At 42.3% G+C, this 24,116-nt stretch overlaps 1 protein-coding gene across 1 annotated transcript; it reads right to left on the reverse strand.

The window, feature by feature from the left end:
- Positions 1–4,081: 4,081 nt before the first annotated feature.
- map6a (microtubule-associated protein 6a) lies at positions 4,082–21,177 on the reverse strand. The gene is made up of 5 exons (XM_041952589.1): positions 20,397–21,177; positions 9,051–9,264; positions 8,671–8,885; positions 5,470–5,580; positions 4,082–4,229 (listed from the first exon to the last, which is right to left on the reverse strand). The coding sequence occupies exons 1-5, from the start codon at positions 21,101–21,103 to the stop codon at positions 4,082–4,084; spliced, it is 1,395 nt and encodes a 464-aa protein (XP_041808523.1). The 5' UTR covers positions 21,104–21,177.
- Positions 21,178–24,116: the final 2,939 nt, after the last annotated feature.

Here is a 24,116-nt window from a genome sequence, read left to right on the forward strand (position 1 = left end):
GCTCAGGGGTCAAGAGAAAGATCTTGAGTACAGTACACCTTTCTCAGTCGAGCAGAGCTGAAGGGGGGGGGTTCCTATAATCCCACATTGTTGACTACAGGGTCATAAATACAGCCCCTGGATTGACGGTGAGGGGCTGAATACTAAACAGGAGAGGCTTTCTCTTTGAGAGGAGGTCCCTGGAGACCTGTGGTGAAGGAGGGCTTACTACCATCTGGAGGGCTGCAAACGCTCCGCCTCCTAATTAACCCATTCAGCCTCACCGTCTGAGACCTGGCAACCCGTCTCTATGGCAACAGCCCAGTGCAGGGATAGAGGGAATGATGGATGGTGGGAGGGAGGGAGAGCACCAGTGATCAAAGGGGAGAGAAAGAGCGGGGAATCACGAAATCAGATGAAATGTGCCTTTATTGTTGATTTCATACAGTGTCTGGATTCACATTTCTGGGCTACAACTTCAACTTTCCTCTTCCTCTTAGTGATGTTTTGCAGTTAATCGATTTTGGATTGCATTGGAATGTAGAAACAGCAATGTGCAGGGGTTTGATAATTCATAACCCTCACACACACACACACACACAGGAAGAGAGAGAGTGGCCACAAGTAGTAACCCCATTGTTAAATACACAATACAAGTGTCCAGGGAGTGATTCCTAAATTCATAAATCAGGCATTAGGGATTGGGGGGTTGGGGGGGGGGGGGACTTTTTCCACTCTGCACGTCTATATTCCGGAAAGCAGCAGAGCCACATCCCTCCTAATGGCTGCAACATGATCTGTGTCTCCAGTCCTTCCTCTTTCCTCCCCCTCTTCCTCACATCCGTCTCTCTCTGCTCATCCAGGTCAGGCCGGCTCTGAGACACAGCCATTCATCATGCTTCATTCTGTGTGTGTGTGTGTGTGTGTGTGTGTGTATACACTATATAAAGGGATCTCCATAGGCTTTCACTCACACGGGTCATTACTAATTAAACATCTTCATTGTGTTTTTATAGCGCAGCTCCGAGCACCTGGACAGTGTAATGGATTACAGTCCTCAGACATGAGTAGTGTAATTGCGCTGTCTCGGGACTGTTTTAAAATCTCTGCCACCTGACTTTTGCTTGTCAATCAATTTCATTTATTAATTTCATTGGTGTAAGTACGTACATTCAGTCTAGTACAAGTCTCTTGTACTTTCACACTTTGACTTGACTACAATTAAGACAGAAATATACAAATATGCTAAATTTTTTAAGATGAAATACTTAATGAGAGAGTAATGAATTGTTATAATACAAATTGTAGGTCAAGTCATTTATGTTTAGTTGTGTGGGGTTTGTAAAGATAAATTAACTTGCAGAAGATTTTCCATGAAAGAGCATGTAAAATCTTACTGGCTAGAAGACTGAGTAGCTCATTGGAATGAATGAATTGAAAGTGCATCAACTGTCCACTGTGTCCAGTTTCCATATAATTCTTTGCTCTTTACAGGAACCTGAATGAATTAATTTACATTCATGTATGAAATTACAGGAAGTTATGGATCATCTAAAATAACAACTACAACAATGACATGTTATTTACACTTTAATGCATCAGCAATAACAATTCATAGTAGTATATAATAGTGGAACACTCATTAGGTCAATTCATATGTATTGACTACTTTTACTTGTGATATTTAAAATATATTTACTTAATAATACTGGCATACTTTTACTTACTTACTCACATTTTAAGCGCAGGACTTGCAATGGAGTATTTTTACAGTGCGGTGTTACTACTTTCATTGGTGTAAAGAACACAAACACTTCCTCCTCCTCTGATGTATGGGTTGTTGATACAGGTAATATCTGAAGATCTGTCTCTGAAGATTGCTTTCAGGTGGGGTTGGTGACCTTCACTCACTGCATCTGAAAACTGCATTAATAGTGTCACAGCAAAAACAACAGTGGTGGCAATGTGATACGGAGCTTTTGGAGAAGACCAATGGTGTAAGACCGCAGAATGATTGGTGATTCACACACAGTCCTCTCTGGATTTAAAATCATTTGAGAGTATTTCACCAGGATGGCTGACTTGCTGATTAAGACTGACAGATTGAATGTTACTGGGCCACCAATGCAAGATGTGATGAGACACCATTTCTGGAGCAGTGAGCTCATCTATGCTGCATGTGCACATTGTGTCATGTCTGTGTGCATGTGAGGGGATATAAGCATTATAATATGCAGTATATTGCCATATACAGTTTGCTATAAAGGAAGGCCAGTCTAATGAGGAGCAATATGAGCTGTGACAAGGAAAGTTTGTCTTCACCAAAACCTCAAACCTGCCTCCTGGTCTAATTTCCTGTCCTGTTTCTTAATCTCTCTTTCCCTTATGCGCTGGCCTGTAAGCCATAAATGAAATATGAGTACCTGCCTTATAGAGGCGGCCTAAAAGGTTGCCAAACATCACTTTCAAAAATGCTGCTTGTGCTTTTTAAGGAAAGTAGGTAATCCATCGTTCTTTCCTTTTTGGTGCTGACTTGGACATCTTACAGGAGTGCATAGTAACACGTTCAATCCTGGTTTTTGTCCAGCACGGACGGATGCATATGGTTGAACAAGCAGAGCTGTGTGACAGTCGAACAGCTCTATTATTTCCAGGCTTGTGGGTTGTTGGAATCTAAATATGTTTTTGCTGATGAAAACGTATCTGCTGCGCAGGATATAAAAACTGTCAAATATCAAAAGCTGTTTGAAATATCTAGTCAAATTCTTAATCTTGTTTGTTTATTCACTGATCAGATTCCTGCTGTTTAACTCAAAGTATTGACACTTTCTGACCATTCTTGACCAAGTTCTTGGGTGGCAGCATAGTGTGTTATGCTAGTTGTGGCTAAATTTGCTTTGAGCTGGGCTGTAGTGGTTGATTAATGTCGCTTCTTTCTAACTCCACACCCAATCAATGATCTAAGGGATTTGATCAGAGTTTACACCGCTCCCTCTGGAGCCACAGACGGCTTGGTACAACTTGTTTCACATATGCAGTTGTACTGCCCAAACACCAGTATAAACAGACTCTGATGTGTAAAATCGGTAGAATTCCTCTTTGAGACACATAAATATTCCATCTACACAGATGTCTCCTGCTGTGCTTTACAGAAAAGTCCACTCACTGCAGGTTCCCGTATCACACTTGAGTTTCATACTGAACCATGACCGGCTTCCAAACTAGTTGTGATGTCACGAAATCCTGCCTGCACGCTCAGGTGTTCAACTCAGAGGCTTTCCTCCTTCAGCAGATGAATGTGAAAACTGAACCTATGCACCGACACCATTCTGTGCAGTGAAGCTCCAACATCACAGGTAAGGAACAATAAGTAAAAACACATTGTTTGAGTGGAGGGGAACCTTAAATAAAAGAAATTGGCTTCTTGTGCTAAATGAAACAGACTTTTGTGAAAAACATATTTAAATTGAAAAAATCAGGTATCCTAATAGTACTAGTATTGAAAATTGTCAAACGTTGCCAAGTCCTTTCACTTTAAAAAACATTCAAGAATGTATATTCAATGTTTCTATCCCACAGTTTTCCATCCTATGTGATGCAATTAAGCTTTGTGGGCCAAGTGGTACATTGTGTGCCTATGTGCCTATGCAACATGCAGAGTTCGTCATCACTTCACACATACAAGAACCCTGTTTGAAAAGGACTGACCACGCAACAAAAACTACAATACAGTAAGGCAATCTGCAAGTTATGCTGTTTTATTTACACTAAAACCAATCAATGTACAGTACAGTGTTTTGTAATTGTTGTATAAGCACTTTATGGTGTGATATTTCTAATGATATCGACATATTCTTTTAAAATAAATTGCATGAAACCAGAAAAATGATGTAGCACCGTTGCAATAATGCCATGGGTCAAACAGCTGTGACCTTAGAGCCAGAAGCTGTTTCAAACATGCGAGTTTCAAATATGAGGGCTTGGATATTTTTATTTTTTTTGTGGGATTCACCTCTTCTCCTAATCCAACTTAGTTGCAAATACTAGATATTTACAGTACAGAGCAGCAGACTCTGCAAAAGGTGTATCTGCCTTTGCAGAACTACTCAGTCTGGTTCCCGTCTAGGGCAAAGCGTACGACCCCGCTGCTCCTCCGAGGCTCGGCTCTCTCCAGCAGTGGTTGTGGTTCTCCTCCAGCAGCACCCTGGGAATGACGATGACTGGGTCCGAGAAGCTCGTCTTTAGCATCTCTAGGAGGCAGCACATGGTTAAGATAGCAGAGGAGAAGGAGACAGAAAGAGACACATGATGAGGCATTTCTCTCAGGCGAATAACAAGTCATTGGGCTGAGTTGAGCTGAGCACCCTGTGACCGCTCATTTCAGAGGAGAATATCAGGAGACGAAGCTACAACATCACCAAAGGGCTTCTTTGCCTGTTTGCTTCTGACAAATGTTACATAAAATGCCTCAAGGCAATCTTGATAGAATCATGTGACTTACAAATCAAGTAATATAACTTCAAAAACTTTACAAGACAATAAAACCCATTGTGCTGTGGGAATACACATTGAATTAAAGCTTTTGGTTTATTCCTAATTTTGTATTGGACAGCTTTGCATTTATATCAATACAGGCCATTGGTTTAAATCTATACTTTGACCCGTTCAATTAGTTGGAATGACATTACTAACCACAGGATGCCAATAGCTTAATGAGGGTCTCGGGGTGTTCTGTGAAAGAATAGCTACAATGTGCAGCACACTATGGAAAATCCCAATCACATTTGAATGGAAATACATTAGCAGCACAAACTACAGTGAATATCAATAACGTGCACTTACAGAGCCACTTCCCTCATGCTTTTCATACTTACCACTCATCTTATGCATAAGATAACACTCCAATATTCTAGGTATAGTGCAGAATCTATTATCAGACATACTGTAGCATCAGATTGCAGGTCCAACAGAAAACAGTGGCAGCATGCTTCAGAGACAGATTTAGACTGGAAAAAACATAGTATGAAACTTTAACCAGTGACAACAAGCTAGGATGCACTTAGTTACATGAGTGACCTGCCTCATGAATGAGCCGGATAGTGATCTCCTCCCTGGGTGGATAATTCAACAGTCATGCAGTTTGTTTTAACCATGGAGAGTGGGTGCACGTTCGAGGATGTTTGGAGATGACTGGACTAAACCTGAGGCCTCCTTAAGAAAGGGCACCTTAAGGAACCGTACATGTGGGATGTGACAGCAGGCAGTCGGACAGCCCCATCCAACCCGCCCCCTACTCTAGTGTCCATATGGAAGAGAAATACAGAGAGGCTGCTGATGGGTAGACCAGAGATAATGTGGTGGGTCACCAGAAAAACAAAACTGTGCCACTGTAATAGAAAACAAAAGTAAATCACAAGTATGTATTAATGGGAATGAGTGGCAGTTGTGGCTCGTGGTCTATTTCTTTTCGTTGCTCTCGTGATTGATTACCTGGGATTGGGAAGTGCACAGCCCCACAGGTGTTGCTTTAGAGTCTGCACCCAACCAATATCTCGGATTGGCTGGCAGAGTTGTATGTAGTGGTACTGTTTTAGCACAACCCTTCAAATGAATCAGAATGTCACTCATTAGCACACGACAAATTGGACACAGCATCATCCAAATGTGACATCCTCAAATACTCTAACCATGACACCAGACTAAGTATAGAAGAACAATATTATACATCACACATTTGTGGGTGGTTTTCATTTGTACATCAAGCCTAAAAAGCACATGACATCTTCTTCTGGAATAAGTTTCTGGACATCCTTTGACATGCATATTGCTCTGTAAGTCAGGGGAGTTCTTGGAATATATTAGAGACATGATGCAAAAATAATATATTCTTCAGTTCTCACATGAGGGCAACATGCAGGGCCTGCAGAGGATGTCAGAGCTCATGCCAGAATGCGGCACAATCTTGGATAAGCATAGAAAGAAGTTGTGGGTGCAAAATTCTCTTCCATGTGGATTTCTTTAATGTTGTCTGTCTCACAAAGACAAAGACTGGGACAGGAGAAACGCTGACAGACACCTGCAACCGCTAATCTTTCACCATTCTTCTGAACAAAAAAAAAGCAAGAAGACACTGCTTTTTCTGCTTTTTGCATTTATTTGTAATGTTTCATTAAATATGAGCAAGCAGATAGAAACACAAGCACGTCACAGTCATTTTTTTTAGCCCAAGACATAACTTTCTTTACCATACTTTCTATCTTTCTATCCTTAATTTCCTAATAATCACAGAGATAGCACAGGGTGTGTGGTGTGCTCAGCACCGTTCACATTTACTGCCCCCACTAGCACCCTCCCTTGTGTTACATGACAAAGGGTCCCCCAACCAAAGGCTGCAAAATACGAATGAGTAGGGCCCTCATCCCTGATGGGGCGCGTGCTCAGCTTGGATAGACATGGCGGTAGTGGTGATGGTTGCTGTCTCAGACACCACAGGAGATAGAGACAGTATGGTCGTCCACTCAGAATGAAGGGAGGGATGCTGAGCAGCAGAGCTAATGAGAGCAGTGAGGTGTGCGCGGGGGGTGGAGCGCAATGATGGGTGGACCCATGAAGACTGTACAGTGCTCTTCTAATCCAAAAACAAAGACTTGAAAAAAGGTGTCTCTATACAGTTATACTAGAACTCAGAGAAAGCAGCTGGGTGCTTTGGACCAAGTGTAGAGCCAGCCAACAAGGAGCCCTCCTATAATATATAAACAGATATAAGCTATATATACAAGGGAGGTTATAATTAGTTTGAACAGATAAACAGTTACAATACAACTGACTTCATGTTCCCTTTTTTCAACACATCTCACTGAGGAAATCTGGATTAAACCAGAATTTAAAACTGGAGGTTTTACAGCTTATTTTGGTATGCCTTGCTAGATACCTCTTACACACAGACACAGTACCACCATGTTGAACTTGCCAGACAAAGCAAAAGTAAATCCAGTGTTGAATCAATATCTTTTGAAAAGACTCAACCTCTTCAAACCAACATATATACCTTTCATACTCTGGGCCTGGAATTTGGGCAAAACGACATGGATTCAGAAACAGAGAGTGGTGAACACTGGAGTCCAACAGAGGCAGTTCCACTTAGTGTCACATCACCTTGACCTTGTTGTGGTGTATTAAAATAAAAGATGATGTCAACAGATATAGCTGAAACTTCTTACCACAAACGGCAGTGGATCGTTCATGATTTATTTGGAACGTGAATCTGTGCTTCAACCATACAGCTCCCTCTTTAAAGGTAATGTGAAAAGTGCTATTAAGCAGCAATATGAGCCGTCTGCTATCGTCCCGCGGCAGTCTAATCATGTTGGCTACGGTCGCCCTCGCCAGAATGCAATCAGAAAAGCCAAAAAGGAGGCGTGTGTGTTTGAGCGCAGTTGGACAACTGCTGCGAAGGTTTGGAGAGGGCTCAGTCTTGTTAATAAAGACTACTTTGGAGGTGATTACACTGAATTAGGGCTATTGAGATGGACAGCTCTGCACGCTGTGTGCCTGACAGACATGACACAACCAGAACCGCTCAGCACAACATTCTCCAGCTCCACTGAACTCATCCCTCTCTGATTCTGAGAAATGTTGTTACTCTAATGTTAAATGTCGCTATGACTGCACCACACTATTATCTAATTCAGCGGGAATACTCATCTGCTATGCAAATGACTGGTGTTTAATGCATAATCAGTTTAGTGTGACCCAGATGGTTAGTTGGCAACAAATTGGATGTTACAAAATAGCCTTGAGTGAATTAAAATACCACTGTATGAATGGGTTTCACATGAAGGGAGCAAATGCTGAATGAGAGAACAGGAACAATTTCATGTGGCTTACAACAGGTCAAAATGATACATTGGATTACAAAATCACATTGAACAAAGCGTTGTGATATCGGCTGACACAGACTTTGAGTCCTGTGAGCTCCACCATGAACAGAGAACAGCAGCAAAGATGACAGAGCAGGTACAAAACAAGCCGTGGAGCAGACACTCATGGATAACCAAGCGGGACATTTATCAAAGATTTTCAGATTTTCTGTTAATTTAGCAAGTGCACAAACCAGATCCAAAGTGCCAATTCGATTATCTTTTCTCTAAAAAAACAAAAGGATGGGAAAAAAGATCCTTGATAAACTCAACAAAGCAATCTGCTCAGCTGATCAAAGCCAACCCTTCAGATTTGCTTGCTGGTGGGCCCATGCAACAAGAGCTATCCATTGGCTAGCCAGGCAACCAGTAGCCATGGCAACCTGGAGATGGAGGCGAGCAGAGTGGGGGTGGTGGGTGGCATCAAATGGCGGAGGAAGCGGATGCGCCCGCCCACTCGTCACTATAGCGATCTAATATAGCGTGAGGTGGGAGGAGCAATGACATGTCATGTCTAAACCCCAACATCTTATTTCATTGTTATTGTACAAAGGTAGCCAAGAGGTAGTGAGAGAGGACAGAGAGGAAGAATGAGTGGATACTGACAGACTGAACAGAGAGGAAAAGAGGACAGTGACTGGAGGGGAACCAGAGGGAAAGAAGAAAAAAGATGAGAATAAAGATGAGAACCTTAATTAATTTTGCAGCCTCTGTGTTTGTTTTCCCCCAAAAATAAGAAATAAAAGGAGAAGTAGTGCTAAATGATTTTTACTCTTTTGCCTCAGCCAGTTTGTTGTTCATCTCTTTACTTTTCTCCTTGTCCCCCACCGCCGGCCGGTTCTCGGGCTGGTTCTCCGAGGTCGTCTTCTTGGAGCCCCTCAGTGCAGCGCTCTGCTTATCTTTGGCTTTCTTCGCTGGCTTGCCCTGGCCTGCCGCTGTGGCTCCAGACTTTTTGGGTTTAGAGCGAGGGGCACTATACCTGTCAACCTAAGGATGTCGGACAGTGGAAATGAGATTCCTGATCTGAAGTGCCACAGTCATGGCTAGTCATTTCTAAAACTGTGTTGTGCAATGAGATGAGCATGGCAAGAGTTTCACACTACAGTAATCGTAAGATTTGCTCAGCTCCCCATTAGAAAGGCGCGTTCTCACCTGTTTGGTGGGGTCTATGTACGGCTCGCTGTACAAACTGCGTATCCTCCTCCTCTCCAGGGCCTTGTTGTCAGCGGGCTGCAGCGGGGCTTGCCCCTTGAAGGTGGCACTGTAGCTGGTCTCTAGGCTGGTCTTCCCATCCGGTGGCAGGTACTGTGACTTGGCCCGGATCATCTTTGCCGGCTTCACATCTCTGTAAGCCTTGTACTCAGTTCTGTGTGGAAAGAAGGAAGTCAGTTATCATAAGAAAATGCACTGTGTTGTTGAGTATTGAAACCCATTTATAATGATCATTATGGGCAGTGTACAGGTCAGAGTTCACTTCTGGGTAATTGTGTTCATCATTGGCTGATATCCCTCATATACTTATCAATATGCCAATCAGTGACAGGTCTCAACATTGTCTTTAGTCTGTACACTGCTGTATTTTTTTTAGTGACGGTCTAATAAAAACCTTCTTTGTCAGAACACCATTAAAGAAAATAGCTTTTACTTTTATTGGAAACAGCACAACACCACTTCTGGAATCCCCGTCTAGAGAAAATGAATGTGAAATGAAGTGGTGCATTACTACTGTAGAGCAGAGTATGTTCGCGGGAGGAGGTCTGCACCAGTCTGATGGTGTGATATTCTGTAGTCCTCACGCAGCAGTTCTGAAGAAGGTCAGCAGTATGGCATTCACACAGAGCAGGCTGGCCTGCAGCATGTATCAGCCTCCTCCCTCGCTTATTTAAAGACCGATAGATAACAGTACCACAGAGGACAGCTGCTGCATCTTAATGCCAGGTGCACATTAAAGCCGATTACCTTCATATATCACACTGCATTACACTCTCTCCTTATTTATCATTGATATTTTCCTTCTCTGTAATTTATTCATTCATTTGCAACAAACTACCCTATGTTTCAGATACAGAAGCTGTGTAATCGCTGGTATTTCCATTGTATGTGAGCAGCAACTGACAATTGTTTTCATTATTGATTGATATGCTAATTATTTCCTCAATGAATTGATTGTTTGTTCCATAAAATGTATGAAAATAAAATGCCTGTCACAATCTCCTTAACACCAAGGTGATATCGTCAAAAACAGGTAAGATGAAATGTGCCTTTGTCTGTAGGGCTTGTTAATCATTAGTTATTACAAGGTCACCAGATAATGCTTTAAAAAAGACCCCAATATGTGACGGGGAAACTTCGATGCTATCTGGTGAATTTGTATGAACCTTGGATTTCTCTGTGTTTACTCATTTTTTGCACCATTTTTTTAATAATCAAGAAAAAAAGAGTGTCTGTAGAGCTATATATGTCTTATAATTTGGCTTCAGTGTTCTCATTCAAAACATTTTATCCTGTCTTGCGTCTCCAGCAATGGGATGTTGTGATGCTGCGGCTAATTACAAAGGAAAGCAGGCAGCTCTCTGATTTAGGCCAGTCAGATGACACCTATCAGTCGTCCCCTGTGGCTCCAGTGCAGTCACAAACACATAAACTCTCCAACCCCCAGTGCAGCACAATGAAGTGTGAGAGCCATGAAACAATGGCCAAGGCTCAGTGAAAAGCCTCTGTTCCCCGTGGAAGTAAAGCGCTATATTAGGCAACATCGCTAAGTGGACAAAAGGGCAGACAAGGCTCGGATGCTGTATCGGAGCCTCATTAGAACAATCTGTAAGCATAGTCATATGGAAAGACATCAAATCAATAACTGGCAGCTATGGAAAACAGCCTTGGAGACCATGTGATCCTGTTTGATGTAATGCATGTGGAAAGGACGGGCGCAGTGATTTCACTTCCTTTAATGTATTACATTGCGAATGGGATTTATGAGATGTAGCTGAGTCGTCTGCTGGGTCCTGACCTCAAGTGTTCTTGTGCTGGGTTATCATGGGGCAGCATGTGGGAGTGTTGATAAGTGAGACACAGCCTTGGTGTTACTGGTCAATATACCTGAAGATAAGAGTCTACAGCCATGCTCGTAGCTCTGTGAGGCTGTAATTAGCTGAGGCTGATGGGAAATGTCTTTAGTTTTGCAGGTTTTTGGTCATAAACCAAAGTATTGGACAAATTAAAACGTTGCCCTGACCATGGTGCTTAATGAAGTCAATTTATAAACTAGAGCCATGTTACTAGCAGGGCTAAAAATATGAATGTTATGACATGTTTTGAAGTATTTTCATCTAACCTTAGTGAACTGACGATTGCAAATTATACCACAGATTTTCAATTAAAAAGCAAAATGCTTGAACTTTCTTCATAACGACCTAATTAGCTCCCAACTTAAATTAGATGTCAGTTGCTAGCATTTAAGCGGTTCAAGTATTAAACAAAAAGCAAAGCATTTACGCTGGTGACGGTGACATGGCTGCTGAGTACAGAAATCCGTCCAGTGGTGCAGAGGAGAGGCGGAAATCACACACAGAGCCATTATATAATAGAACTGAAGTCCACTTTCAATGCTCGACTGGGCCAAGAAGCCACAACGCAAGGACAGGTTACACAACAACGTTCAAGGCCAAGGGTATGAAGCTCCCACATGCCACCACAGGGTGTGTGTGTGTGTGTGTGTGTGTGAGAGAGTGTGTGTGTGAGAGAGAGACAGAAAGAGGCAGATTGTGAGTGCACACAGGGTTCACAGTGTGAAACACCGGTCTGTACAGTAACATTGTTACTATTCATGGACATTTGACTGTGTAACAATAAAGCCTGTGTCTCCGTGGTCAGTGTGTACTTGGTACTTATTTAAAAATGATGCTCAAAAAGCAGCACTGGTGCGGCGGCTGTCGTCAGAGAGCCGTACGGTATCTGCTACATCATATGATGAGAGTGAAAACACAACAGTGTGACGTTCACATGAGGCTGTTCCCTTCAGCTCTGGAAACATTATCTCAGTGTCACAGGAGGCTGTGAGGCACAGGCGTTTTACCGTGCAGCTGTGAAACTGGCACTTCACTGAGACTGTAAAGCGCCGACACACGCCAAGGCTCCAAGCATACCTGCATACAACACTACAGCTGACTGTGGCAGGAAGCACAAAGCTCACTGTGTACATACTAAGGTATTAATTGTTTGCAATCTGTTTCATGCCACAGAAGGTGTTAAACCAAGAACAATGCATCGTTAAATACTACTAACATCCCACACTACTCTTCTCCAGGACAGCCAGCTTCATTCACCTTGTTTTTGGGCATCTTGCCTTCATCAGAATGTCTGAGGTTTCTTCTGGTTTCCTTACATACAGTCCATTAATCAGTCATGTGATCATTACATGGATAACAAATATGCAAAATAGGTGTGTGCCATATCATATCATTCATAATAATGCTTGTATCATTTGTAAAATCATTTCATAAACTCATATTGTGGTATATAATGGTAATATTCTGACTTGTTGACCATAATGACACCACACCGTTACGCACGTCAACAACAAGCATGGCTGAAAGCGACTAACATTGCTGCAGTAAAGTGGAGGTGGTTTGGCTACAAAAGTCCTAACCCTAATATAAAACAACAAAACCATCTTCATTGTAACCTATCAATGAGTAAAAGTTAAAAAAAATCAAAATTTCTCAATATTAAGCTGCAAATCTGTAATCTTTCAACCTCATTTCCATCTCTTTATATTCATGGATAAGCTTAACTAATGTCAATATCAATATGCAGCTGACCATAACACAACCATCCTTTAAGTTAATTTGAACAGATTCAAGCAGAAAAAACCTCTGACATCACTCTGACAGAGGCAAAGCAGCTGGAAGGGCGCTGGTGGAGAGTTGTGAGACGTGTTTTCATTGTGATGGACTTGTATTGAGGTTCACGCTGGTCTGCGCCTCGCTCTTTGTGTGTGTGTGTGTGTGTGTGTTAGAAAACAGTCTCTCAGTACTTAACCACAGAGGCACAGCGAGGAACCTGAAGTGTTGCTAATGACTCCTTTCTCACGGGCAGACTGAGTTTTTTTTCTGGGGCTGCAACAAATGATTAATCTGCCAATCCTCCTCTTGAGTAATCATCTGGCCAATGAAATCTCAGAAAATGGTGAAACATGCTGATCAAGGCCAAGGTGATGGTTTAAGTTGCTTTATTGTCTAATCAACACGCCAGAAACCAAAGATACTTTCTCCATCACACTAAACAGAGAAAAGAAGCAAATCCTTGTTTTTAAAAAGCTGGAATTTCTGTCATCAGCAGCTGAATAATTTTCTGTTGTTCGAATGACAGTTAATCATTTCAGCATGATCCAGAATTCATTGAAGGGTTAATGTATTGTGCTTGGAAAAAGTCCTGTTTGAGGCGTCACCTCTTCATGAACAACAACAACAATATTTTTGACATTATTCAAATTCACAAACTGATTTACAACATCCAAAAACATTCTCAATTTAAAGTTTTCTGCTTAGGTTTTCTCTTTTTCGTCTCTCAGTACATTTCAAATACCCTCCTCTTCTACTTGCTCTTATTTTCCTACTTCTGCATCTTCTCTGCTTTATTATTTTTGAAGATGTTGTTCAGTTCTGTGAGTCACCGAGGCCCGGGCAATGCTATCATACTGCCTGAAATTTCTCGCTGTGTGACTAAAGCTGCTTCGGCCGTCTGACCCCGCTGACCCGCTGTGGTGAAGGGGATGTGCGGAGGAAGGCCTCGTCACTGCAACCAAACACTGGCACTGACAGGGGTGGAACCACGCCAGGGTACAGCACTGCTGAGCTCCATGCAGCCCTGCTCTAACATGGCACAATCTGGACCACTCACCAAGAGAGAGTCAGAAGAGAAAAAGAATAAAAACAAATGCCTGCAAATTTCGAGCTGCACAACTTGCCTCACAGTTAAAAGTACGTTGTCAGTATCGGCAGGCTGCAGAAAACCAGCCAGGATTACAGTAAAAACGTCAGTAAAGGATTCCAATTGAGGCGGAAAATCAAACCGTGTTTTAAAACCCTGAATCAATAATGTGAATCAAGTCTTTTATTGCAAGCAGACCCTCCTCCAACAGCTCCCAGGAACACAAAAGGGCTCCTGTAAAATATAAATACCACATAAAGTCCCCCACACAACGTATCGTAAAGTTAAAGATGAAAATATGAACAAGTAATCCTTGCAGTACCTTAAAGCATGCAGGGGTAAGTATATTGTAAATTAGTGATAAAAAGATCATAGATAGATAGACAGACATTAAGTCATTTGTCAACAGCCATGCAGCTCGCCTCTCTGCAGTGCTTTGAGCTAAATACTCACTTTAATGTGCTAACAGGCTCGCAATGACAATGCTAACATGCTGATGCTAAAGTTTGCTAATCAATTACAATATGTTGTGATGCGTTACATTTCTGTAGGTATTTGGTCATAAACGCTCTCTAGTATTGGACCAACCTGATGGTGGCGCTAGATGTAAAGTTAAAGCACCACCAAAGTGACCAGAACTCATCCGGAGGGGAACATGAACATGAATGTGTGGCAGTTTGAAGATGCCACTGTGGGCTCAGGGAAACTGTCCCAAGCATTTTTTTTTTTTTTTTTTACAATTTTCTGACATTTGAACATTTGATTGTTCTTATATTATTATAATCAGAGAGAAAAAAATAGCTCTCTAACGTCTATATATGGATGCAGTGTGAAATAGACTTTGTCTTTGTCTCAGGTTTGAATGCACTTTGAAATCCTGCAAGCCATAAATACATCTGTGCACGAACACACCGCTGAGACAAACTTGTGTGCGTTTGTCACTGATGGTGACTACAGCGATCCTGGCCGTAAGTCTAAACCGGTGCCGGCCTGAGATAAAGGGCTGGCCCGCTTCTCTCGGAGTATTCCAGGGAATCAATCTGCCCACACACAATACTGTAGCCTCTCAGAGTGTTTCTTGGTGTGTCAGAGCCTGGCTTCTGCTCAACACTCCCTCCCTCCACCGGGATCTGTTGGCCTCGTCTCTATCTCACAGCCTCTCTGCAGCTTCTCAGGCAGCGGCTCAATGGAAGCAGCTACACTGAGAGCAGCAACAGTATATTATAGTATTACAGGGGATTCTCAGTGGGTCACAAATGATGGCTCCCACACAAGCGTTCTTGGTATTGTCAGTAGTAACTGTCAGGACCTGGGCCTTTGCAGTCGTAACAGATAAAATCTATGCTAATTTCTATAAAAACCACAACCATCAAAATACCATAGCAACCATTCTAAATCTTCTCGATGTTGAGTGTTTATGTGATGCAGCCAGTTTCCACAAAGTGCATGTTTTCACTTAACAACACTGGTCAGAGTTCAGCCACAACTGCAGGTCTAACCGGGCTACAGTATCTTACATAACTCCTGAGTGATGTGAGATGTTTCCTTTTAAATTAACTGTAATCAGATATGACAAAATCAGATTAGATTGGTTACATAAAACAGTTAGCTTTAGCTGGCAGAGCTCTGGATTCACGCAACAAATGAATTCTGGATATCAGATGAGATATTGGGATTATATTTTGGCAACAATAAATCTCACAGGAACTAAAGCACAGTGGTTTGAGTTTCAGGGAAAAAATCTAAGCGCGGTTTTACCGCGAGTAAGTTAGCTCGGGACATTTGAGATAACAACCCGCCGTTTTTTTTCCCCTCTTGGATTTGTCTCATCTCTCTGTCTCGCAGCCGGAGCAGAATGGGTGTTTCTGCATTCACTGCTCGTCAGTGAGAACACGAGGCTTTGCTGACTCTCTAAGAGGATCATTTTTAAATCCACCAGAATCCATTGGCCTCTTTACACTGTACTGTCTGCTACCGCGGGCCCTGTGTACGTTCTGTAAACGTGACATAAAGTCATTTTGAGTTGATGGAGCATCCTTGTCTGGGAGAGGCAGCGTTGTGCTGCATGTGCTCAGGTGAAACACACGACAGAACAAAGCCAAAGGAAGAAGCTCTGTGATGCATGACACAAATTAAAATAAAAAATTCATGCCTCCTAAGTCCCTCCTTGAGCTCAGTGAACCTGCCTTACTGCTGGCAATGAAACTCCTCTCTCTGTCTTTTTGCTTGAGAATTCTTCATCCAATCAGTCTTTTATTAGACGCCACACTTCACATAACTGAACAAACACTGCTGACAAGATGGAGGATGGCCTTTGTCTTTTACAGCAAAGCTGCTAGTGCAAAGAAAACACTGACAAAGACTCCAGCATCTACTGTCTGAGACTTGGGACTTATTCTCATGCAACTGCCATTTTAAACATAATGCAGCGGGTAGGCGGCAAGATGAAGTCAGGGTGGGGCCTTGTGACTGGGAGGCTGTTGGTTGACAATGCTGCTCAAATTCAAAGCAAGAAAAGGAATAGTTAACACAGCGGTTGGCAGAAAAGAGCGATAGTTGCCTTTAGCATTTCCCAGGTGCACCGGAGAAAAAGAGCCTTTGTGTTCAGCAAGCCCTGTGTAGATAAATAAAAGTTTATAAAAACGGCAAATGTTCTCGCAGAAAATAGAGCGGAGGGGAACAGGACTTCATGTTTGACTGGCCTGGTGCAGATCAGCACAATGGAACGGAGCTGGCTTTGAATAGTCACTGAATGTGGCTCCCTAATGAAAGCTGCATTCTGCTACAGAATCTATAACTGAATTACTTGAGGAGAAAAAGGGTTTAACTGCAACCACAACCCAACTGAGCCCGGATGTTTAATACTCTTTTTATATTGTAGTTTAAGAATGTATTGACATCAGAAAAAATGTGTTTTATTCCCAAGAACACATCCACTTTGCATCTCCCTGCCATCCACCCACCTAATGCTACTGAAACTATCCAACCTTATAAATGCATGTGAATTTAGCTGGACCTCATGTGGAGCAGCTGAAACTAAAGATAAAACTTTGTTTTTGGAATATTGTTGGAGCAAGTTTCTTCCTGAGGACAGTGTACAGTTAAACCACCATGTCCGTGTGGCAGACATAGAGATATTCTTTATTCTCAATACTTTTAGTGTTTATTTATATTAATGTGCTACATGAAAAATTAGGCTGGTTCTCTCTAGCAACATGAGAACAGCATTCATCATTTTTATTAAACGCTGCCTCAGTGCATGAATTCTCTTCTCAAATTTAAAACCACTGCTCACCAGACCAGATCTCGGGACTGTTCAACTTAAGTTACCCTCCGGTAAATCATGAACTTTGGAAAGCTGCCTTCAACTACTTTTCACCTGATAAAAGAGAGAAAGATGTTATATTAGTGTTATAATCATCATTAGTCAATAATGACTTGACCTTCAAAGTGGCGTGAAATGTATTAATAGCAGCTGCATAGTTGGGCAGCTCTGCTGATAGTGACAAACTGCTGCTAAGTCACGTCTGACAGTGTTTTGATATCAGACTCACGACACTGACATTGCGCCATTGAGCTAACGATAGCTGCTCAGACTGACAGGACAGACTGTCACAGCTCTGAATCCTGCAGGAATCCATTCAGAGCTTCAAGGTTACTGGCTTAAAATGATGATATGATCATCTTGTTGGTTATAGTGGAGGATTCTGACAACTGTGTTGAGCAGCAGCCTGCCAATGATGCACAACAACTACCAAGCTACCTGCTGGCTGCTCTGAAACTGACGTGAAACATGATTTTCTTGGTTGATTTGGCGACATCTGTGGTTACTGGTGGAAACAGCAAATGTGGTTTAATGCTACAGGTCACAGAATTCTGGGGGCAGCAAAACAAATGATTGTCAAGGCAAGTGACGATTGGCCTTTTTCCATCATCATGTGATCAACCCTGGTGTGATTTATGCTGCACTCAGCATGAGTCTGTGGACAGCAGGACACAGGTGAGAAGTTGGAGGTGTGCAGCCTGATGCAAGCAGCTCACTGTGGCTGCTCCTGACTGTCACATTACTCCCTGCAATATTTCATTATATTATTATAGTATATATTTATATTATTGTCAATATTTATTTTTGATCCACTCTCATAAAGTGCTAAACATGACTGTTTCGACAACTCGACACAGTTTTGATGAATGATAGTTGTAAGGGAAAAGCTCACAGACAAACACGCTGCATTTCCTGTAAGCGCTATATGATAAAAATCAACCTGTTTTGTCAGTAAAATGCTTTTAATATGAAGCTGCAGCAGTAGGAAATGTTTGGTTTGCATTAGCAGTAACTTAATACAGCATTTATTTCAGGAATGTTGTCACAGACATCCAGTTCATAATACTACAAATACAGTATATAAATACTACAATTTTTCATCAGTTTTTTATCAGGCCATGTTTAAAGTGATGTTTCTTCGTCATTCAAAACTATGTTTGACCAGAATGCACAGACACCGACATGCAGAAATTGAGCAAATTAATCAGGTTAAGGTTTCATTTTTAAACATGTTTCTCCAACTAACAGAAATAATGTGTTATATTGTCAGTGTTCCCAAACATGGCATTTCTGTAGTGCATTTTTTTGCCTTGCTTTCTGATAGTGATCGTTCTACAATGATCTTATATTGGCCAATAAATCCACGTGGCTGATTTATCAACCTAGCTCTAACTGCAGCCACACAAATGTGGCTGCCCCCAGCATAGGTCTGCTTTAAACAGCCCAGATAAAAAAAATGCAGCCAAGAGGAACGTAATTCATAGTGAATTACAGGTGAATTTACTTCATGGTCTGTGGACAGTTTCTTTTCAGAAACCTTTCTGCTGGTATGTAGTCTTTGGCTTATCAGTAGTGGTAGTATGAACATAAATCAGGATGAAAATTCTTCATCAGGACTGATCCTTTTTTCATTTTGATGACATTTTGGTGATAAATGGTCCTTATTTTTATGTTTTTCACAGCTCCTGTTGATCACCTTTTGTGTAATTCAGCCCTGATGTCTTTTTTTTAAGTGCAGTGATGGATGTGTAATCGTTCTGTAATGAAAAAAGTGATATCAAAAAGGCTAAATTATACTGTACTTTAACACAATGTCTTTTTAGTGCATGTGTTTGTCTGTATGTCTGTGTGTGTGTGGTGTGTGTGTGCACTCTACTCATTGTATTAACCCACAGTTGACCTGCTTTGAGTCTGTGCTTGTAGAGGAAGACAGAGTTGACTGGGCTCCTCCTTGTCAGTATGCAGCCATTTCATGCCATGTCGGGGGAAAGTGCCCCGGGCTGCACCCTGCTGACACACAGGCACGGCACCAAACAGCTGTAACACTCACTCACTGATCTCGCATAGCGCCATTCACCTGTCAGCCAGATCCCACTACAGCAAGGGCTGTTGTATCAATCCAAACCTGCACTCTGTGACAACACTGAGCCAAAATCCGACAACTTGCATCCTTTTATGTGACCACTGTGTATGTATGTATGCATGTATATATATCTTCCTTTAAAGTGTGACAAGGAATCAAACATTGAATGCTGCTTAAACCCTAAAAAAACAGATTACTAAAGCAAAAAAGAGACAAATCAATGCTTAAATATGAATTGGATCTCATATATCACATCATCTCACACTCACAACCAACAGCCATGCGCACTGTGACATGCGTGACTTAATGTTCATCCATCCACCAGTCCCCATCATCCTCGGGAAGATTGCATAAGAGGGCAGAGATAAACCTTGTGGACCTAAACATCAACAGCGTTTGGAAACAACTCCACCTTGACCTTTCGATTTCATTCCTCTAGCTTTTGTGGTGAGAATTTGACACCTCTGTCATGTCTCCACTTGCTGTGTGTATCTTCGAGTTACTTGTTCCAAGAAAACAAGCTTTCAGTTAGTTTGTGATGAAACAGCGGCTTTCCTCAGATTAAGGGATAAAGTACTGACCCCTAATAAAGTCCTATTTTGTGCAAAAAAAAAAGAGAGAAAGATTTATTAAAGGCTTGTTCAGAGATCCAGTTAATAAGGGACTACATGAAAATTATTTGAGAGAAAGGGGGTCAGAAAAAGGGGAGGGTTAGGGATTTTTCCTTTTTGCCAAAGGTGAGTACAAACAAAAACAAGACAGGGACCGGTCTGGGATCAAAAAATAAACAATTACTGGAATATCTGGTCACCAGGGTGCATGATTTTGTTAAGTTTGTCATCATTCTGACAGTTGCAAGCTCCTTTTTATTGTGCAATTTGGGGATATGTGAAAATTACTATTCCACTAACAATTTCAGGTTTAAAACAGCGAAAAACCACGGCAATAATTTTCATACAGTCCCTAAACATTTTCACCTGACAACAAATTGCTTGTGCGTTTTTCAGATCTGCGTTTATAGCGTGTAAAATCTCTTACAAAGTCTTTAAAAGTCTTTATATCTCTATGTATATTCATTTGTATAGCATTCTGCCAGTTTTGCCCCCGGTGACCCTGCGGCTCTGGACAGTGACAGAGTAAAGCAGAGGTGCGAACTCACTTGTACGAGCTGCCGGCTGTGATCTCCTCTCTGATCTGCCTGTTCACAGCGTCCGCCGCCGCCCTCCCCTTGCCCTCTCCTTGCACCTTCACGACAACTTTCTTCACCCCGTCCTGTTTACTGGACTTCTTTTTCCTCTCCTGCCCTTGGAGCAGGTCCTTCTCCTGCACCTTGTCGGCTATAGCGCTCTTCTCCACACCGCTGTCCCCGTTCTCCAGCGCCGCATGCTGCTTCGCGTGCCTGGACCTGTCCGGTGCCCGCTCGTCGGTCGGAGGCGGTTTGGGTATCCAGGGATGGTCGTACCTTTTCGGGATGGGCCAGGGCTTGAAGTCCTTCTGGTACTGGGTCTCGCTGTTGAACGGTGTTTCCGGTCCGTGGTACTCGTTCTTGGGCTTACAGCTCGGTTCGGGTCGCACTTTCCAGTGTTTAAAGTCCTCGCGCATCACCGAGCTGCACACGCGCTCCTCGGAGACGCACCTTCGCGGTGCGCGTGTCGCCGCCGTGTTGCTCGCTTCTGCGCGAGACGGCTGCGTTTCTATGGCGACCCGGGCCTGGGGAGGGTGGAGCGGCGGCTGCAGCTGGATGTGCTGCATCTCGGAGACGTCCGTGTACTTGGTGAACACCAAAGGCACCGCAATGTCAGCCTTGTCCAGCTGGTTCCAGAAGCGGGCCATGCAGCACGCCCTGCTGATACAGGGCCACGCCATGGTGAGCTGTGGAGAGCTCCACTACAACACAACCTGCAGCCGCTCCAAAATCAAGAAAAAGACTTCGCTCCACTCCGCTGTCCTGATACGAGAGAAACAAGATGTCCGTGTGTCAGGATGCACGGATGGCTCCAACAGTGTTCACGTTAGATTGGACTATTAAATAAATCCATTATGCGTCTAAAATACGCAAATTTTGAGGAGCTTGTTAAAAAGCAACCGTACAGGCGTTTGCTCTGCTTCCCTCCGTGTCCGCTCTGTCCCGTACGTCCCGCTACATCACTCCACGGCAGGGCACTGCAAGGAAAAACTGCCCCGCCCGCCTGCTCAGCATCCCGGAGACACGGAGCCGGAGCCGCCGAGGAGGAAAATAGTCAAGTCAGAGAGAACATTAAAGGGTTTCCGGTTTGTCCTGCAGCTAAAAGCCCTACTGACAATCTTGTGAAATTCCGATTTTTTTTTTAAACCCAAAAGGAAATTGAATTATTTTAGAGGCTGGCAAATTTCTCCACGTCGCATGTCTGTGGCCACGGACATTGAACTGGACCACTGCTTAGACTTTGAAATGAAAGCATCAATTCCGCTAGAAGGCTGATGAACACGGTGAACTTGACGCAAGCGATGCGTTTTTACGCACACTGCGTAGTGGTACAGGAGGAGGGACTTTTGGTCCGACCATCACGTACACTCTGTTTGTCTCAACATTTTGATGTTTGTTGACATTTGACTTTCAGAAATGAAAAACATTCAAAACAGCATAAAAATAGCTAAAATGAATCTATTTCAGGGGGATACACAGAATGATGCATTTAGAAACACTATGATACCAGATGAAGTGGTTAAAAAAAGAAAATATTAAGTAGGATAACATGTCCATTCACTGTTTGTCTTAATATAATTATTAATGAGTAAGAAAAAAATGTTTATACATAGAAGGAAGTTATGAAGTATAATAGTAATCTTCTTTATCTTTTGATGATGTAAAATCTAGCTCTATCAAAGCAAGCAGAAAAAGCTCCACACTGTAAATGTAAGATACTGATTCATGCAGAACTGCCTCTGTGACAAAGACTATCCATTACTTGCAGACTGTGCCAGCAAATAGTAGAATACATGAATAATGCCAACTCATTAGACACCCCGAGGGCCTGTTTCACACTGAACTACAATTTCCAAGACATCAGAAAGACAAGCACATTATCCAAATCGAGGTTTTAATAATGGGGGCTGGCAGCTCATTTTCACAAGCAATAATCACTCCTATGCTTTGAAGCATGATACTTTTCCTGTGACATATTATTATACTAGTATTATTATATTTTGATTTGATTGCACTGACTTTTTTGTCAGTGTGTGCAGGTGAAACATTAACTGAATGACTGACTGATCAGAGCATTAATCTGGTGGTTAAAGTAGATAAGCCCTGAAGAAATCAATAATGTATGAGCATGTAATCAAAGGGCAAAACAAAGTGGACTGGCAGTCATCCGTATTGGCCCTGGCAAATGTCAATTGAACAGAAGCTAATGAGCGAAACCGATAAAAAGATAAACATAAAGGAGAAGGAGAGAGATGCAAGGCTTCACATTCCCCCGAGTGTCTGTCTCACTGCTGTGTGTTGATTGGTGATGAGGGCATGTGTGGCTCTTCCATTATCTTCTGTTATCTTTTGTTTCTTCATCAACATGTTGTGTAATTTGAGGCCTAAAGATATTATGATTATCAAGACTGGGTGCCAGACATACAGTTCAGTTCAGGCTCATTTTTCTCTCCTCACATAATCATCTCTGTATTCCTTTATACTGGTTATACTGGTTTGCTGCATTTTGTTAACTCTTTTATTCTATGCTCACTTCCTTCACTGCTTTCAGCCAGGTGTCCTGAGGTTTTGCAGCAGTTTGACCCAACTCTTTTGCAGGTGTAAATCACACAGAGTCATAAAGCCAGCAGATGAAAATAGTAGGGTCTCTCTGCTGACCTCTGGTGGAGCAGCCCTGTATGGTGCATTTTGAGAAGTTCTAGGCTTATGCTCCTAAACCAAAGACTGAAGGGATGTTTTGAATTGCTCAGGCTGTGAAAAGGGAGAAAACTGCACACAGGGTCCAGGCTTCCTTTTGGAAAGCTGAGCTGGAGTGTGGCAATAACTTTGAACTGGGGCTTGTGGCGGAAGGAGCGTGAATATCAGGCGCATCAGGTTCCTCGAGAGACAATATGGAGTTGAGCTTGTTCAGGATTAGACATCATTTGTTTTAGCAACACATAATTAACTCCATGAATCAACGCTCATGAAAAAAACACTCTTTTTTATCAATAAAGTTAATCAAACTCCCACTGCAGTGCAGAATACCATCACATACATCATGTCAGCACTTACTCAGAAGCTGAAAACATCAAAATGTTTCACACAGTTGAAGGAGGCGGCAGAAATCAAGAAATGTTGGGAGCCATTTCTGTAACTTCATTTCAGACCTGAACTGGATGCCACACATACAATTAAGCTCCTCACTGATAACTCAAGGGTGCAGTTTAACATTTCATCTAAACAAGTAGATACAATGTTATTTTTATTCAGTCTTCAGTCACATCAGAGTCTTTTAAACATTCATGTTAGTTGTCCAAATGTCCCAAAAAGAAGTCACCAGTGTAACTGAAGGTTTTGTGTGTTGTAGATGGTGGAGGTCCAACAGAGAGAGTGATTATGAGCTGGTTCTGTATTTTAGGCACGCTACTTCAAAGAATATTCAAGTCATTTCATACAGCGCTGCCAATGACGGCACAAGATAAGAAAGGTGTTACACCTCTACAAAGGGCTTTATCACCCTGAGATGCACTTACTTGGTTGCTCAACCAGATGGGGCTGCCTTTACAACATTGAAGATCAAAATATGCCGCAGTCGTGCTATTTACTGACTGCCTTCTATACAGGAAGTGAGAAAAATAACTGTGAAAAAGGCCACTGACATTCCCCTCTTCCACTGACATGTGTTTATTGTTCGCATTTGAATGCTCTGCT

This window comes from Chelmon rostratus, chromosome 14 (assembly GCF_017976325.1).
Source record: "Chelmon rostratus isolate fCheRos1 chromosome 14, fCheRos1.pri, whole genome shotgun sequence".
Taxonomy (NCBI): domain Eukaryota; kingdom Metazoa; phylum Chordata; class Actinopteri; order Chaetodontiformes; family Chaetodontidae; genus Chelmon; species Chelmon rostratus.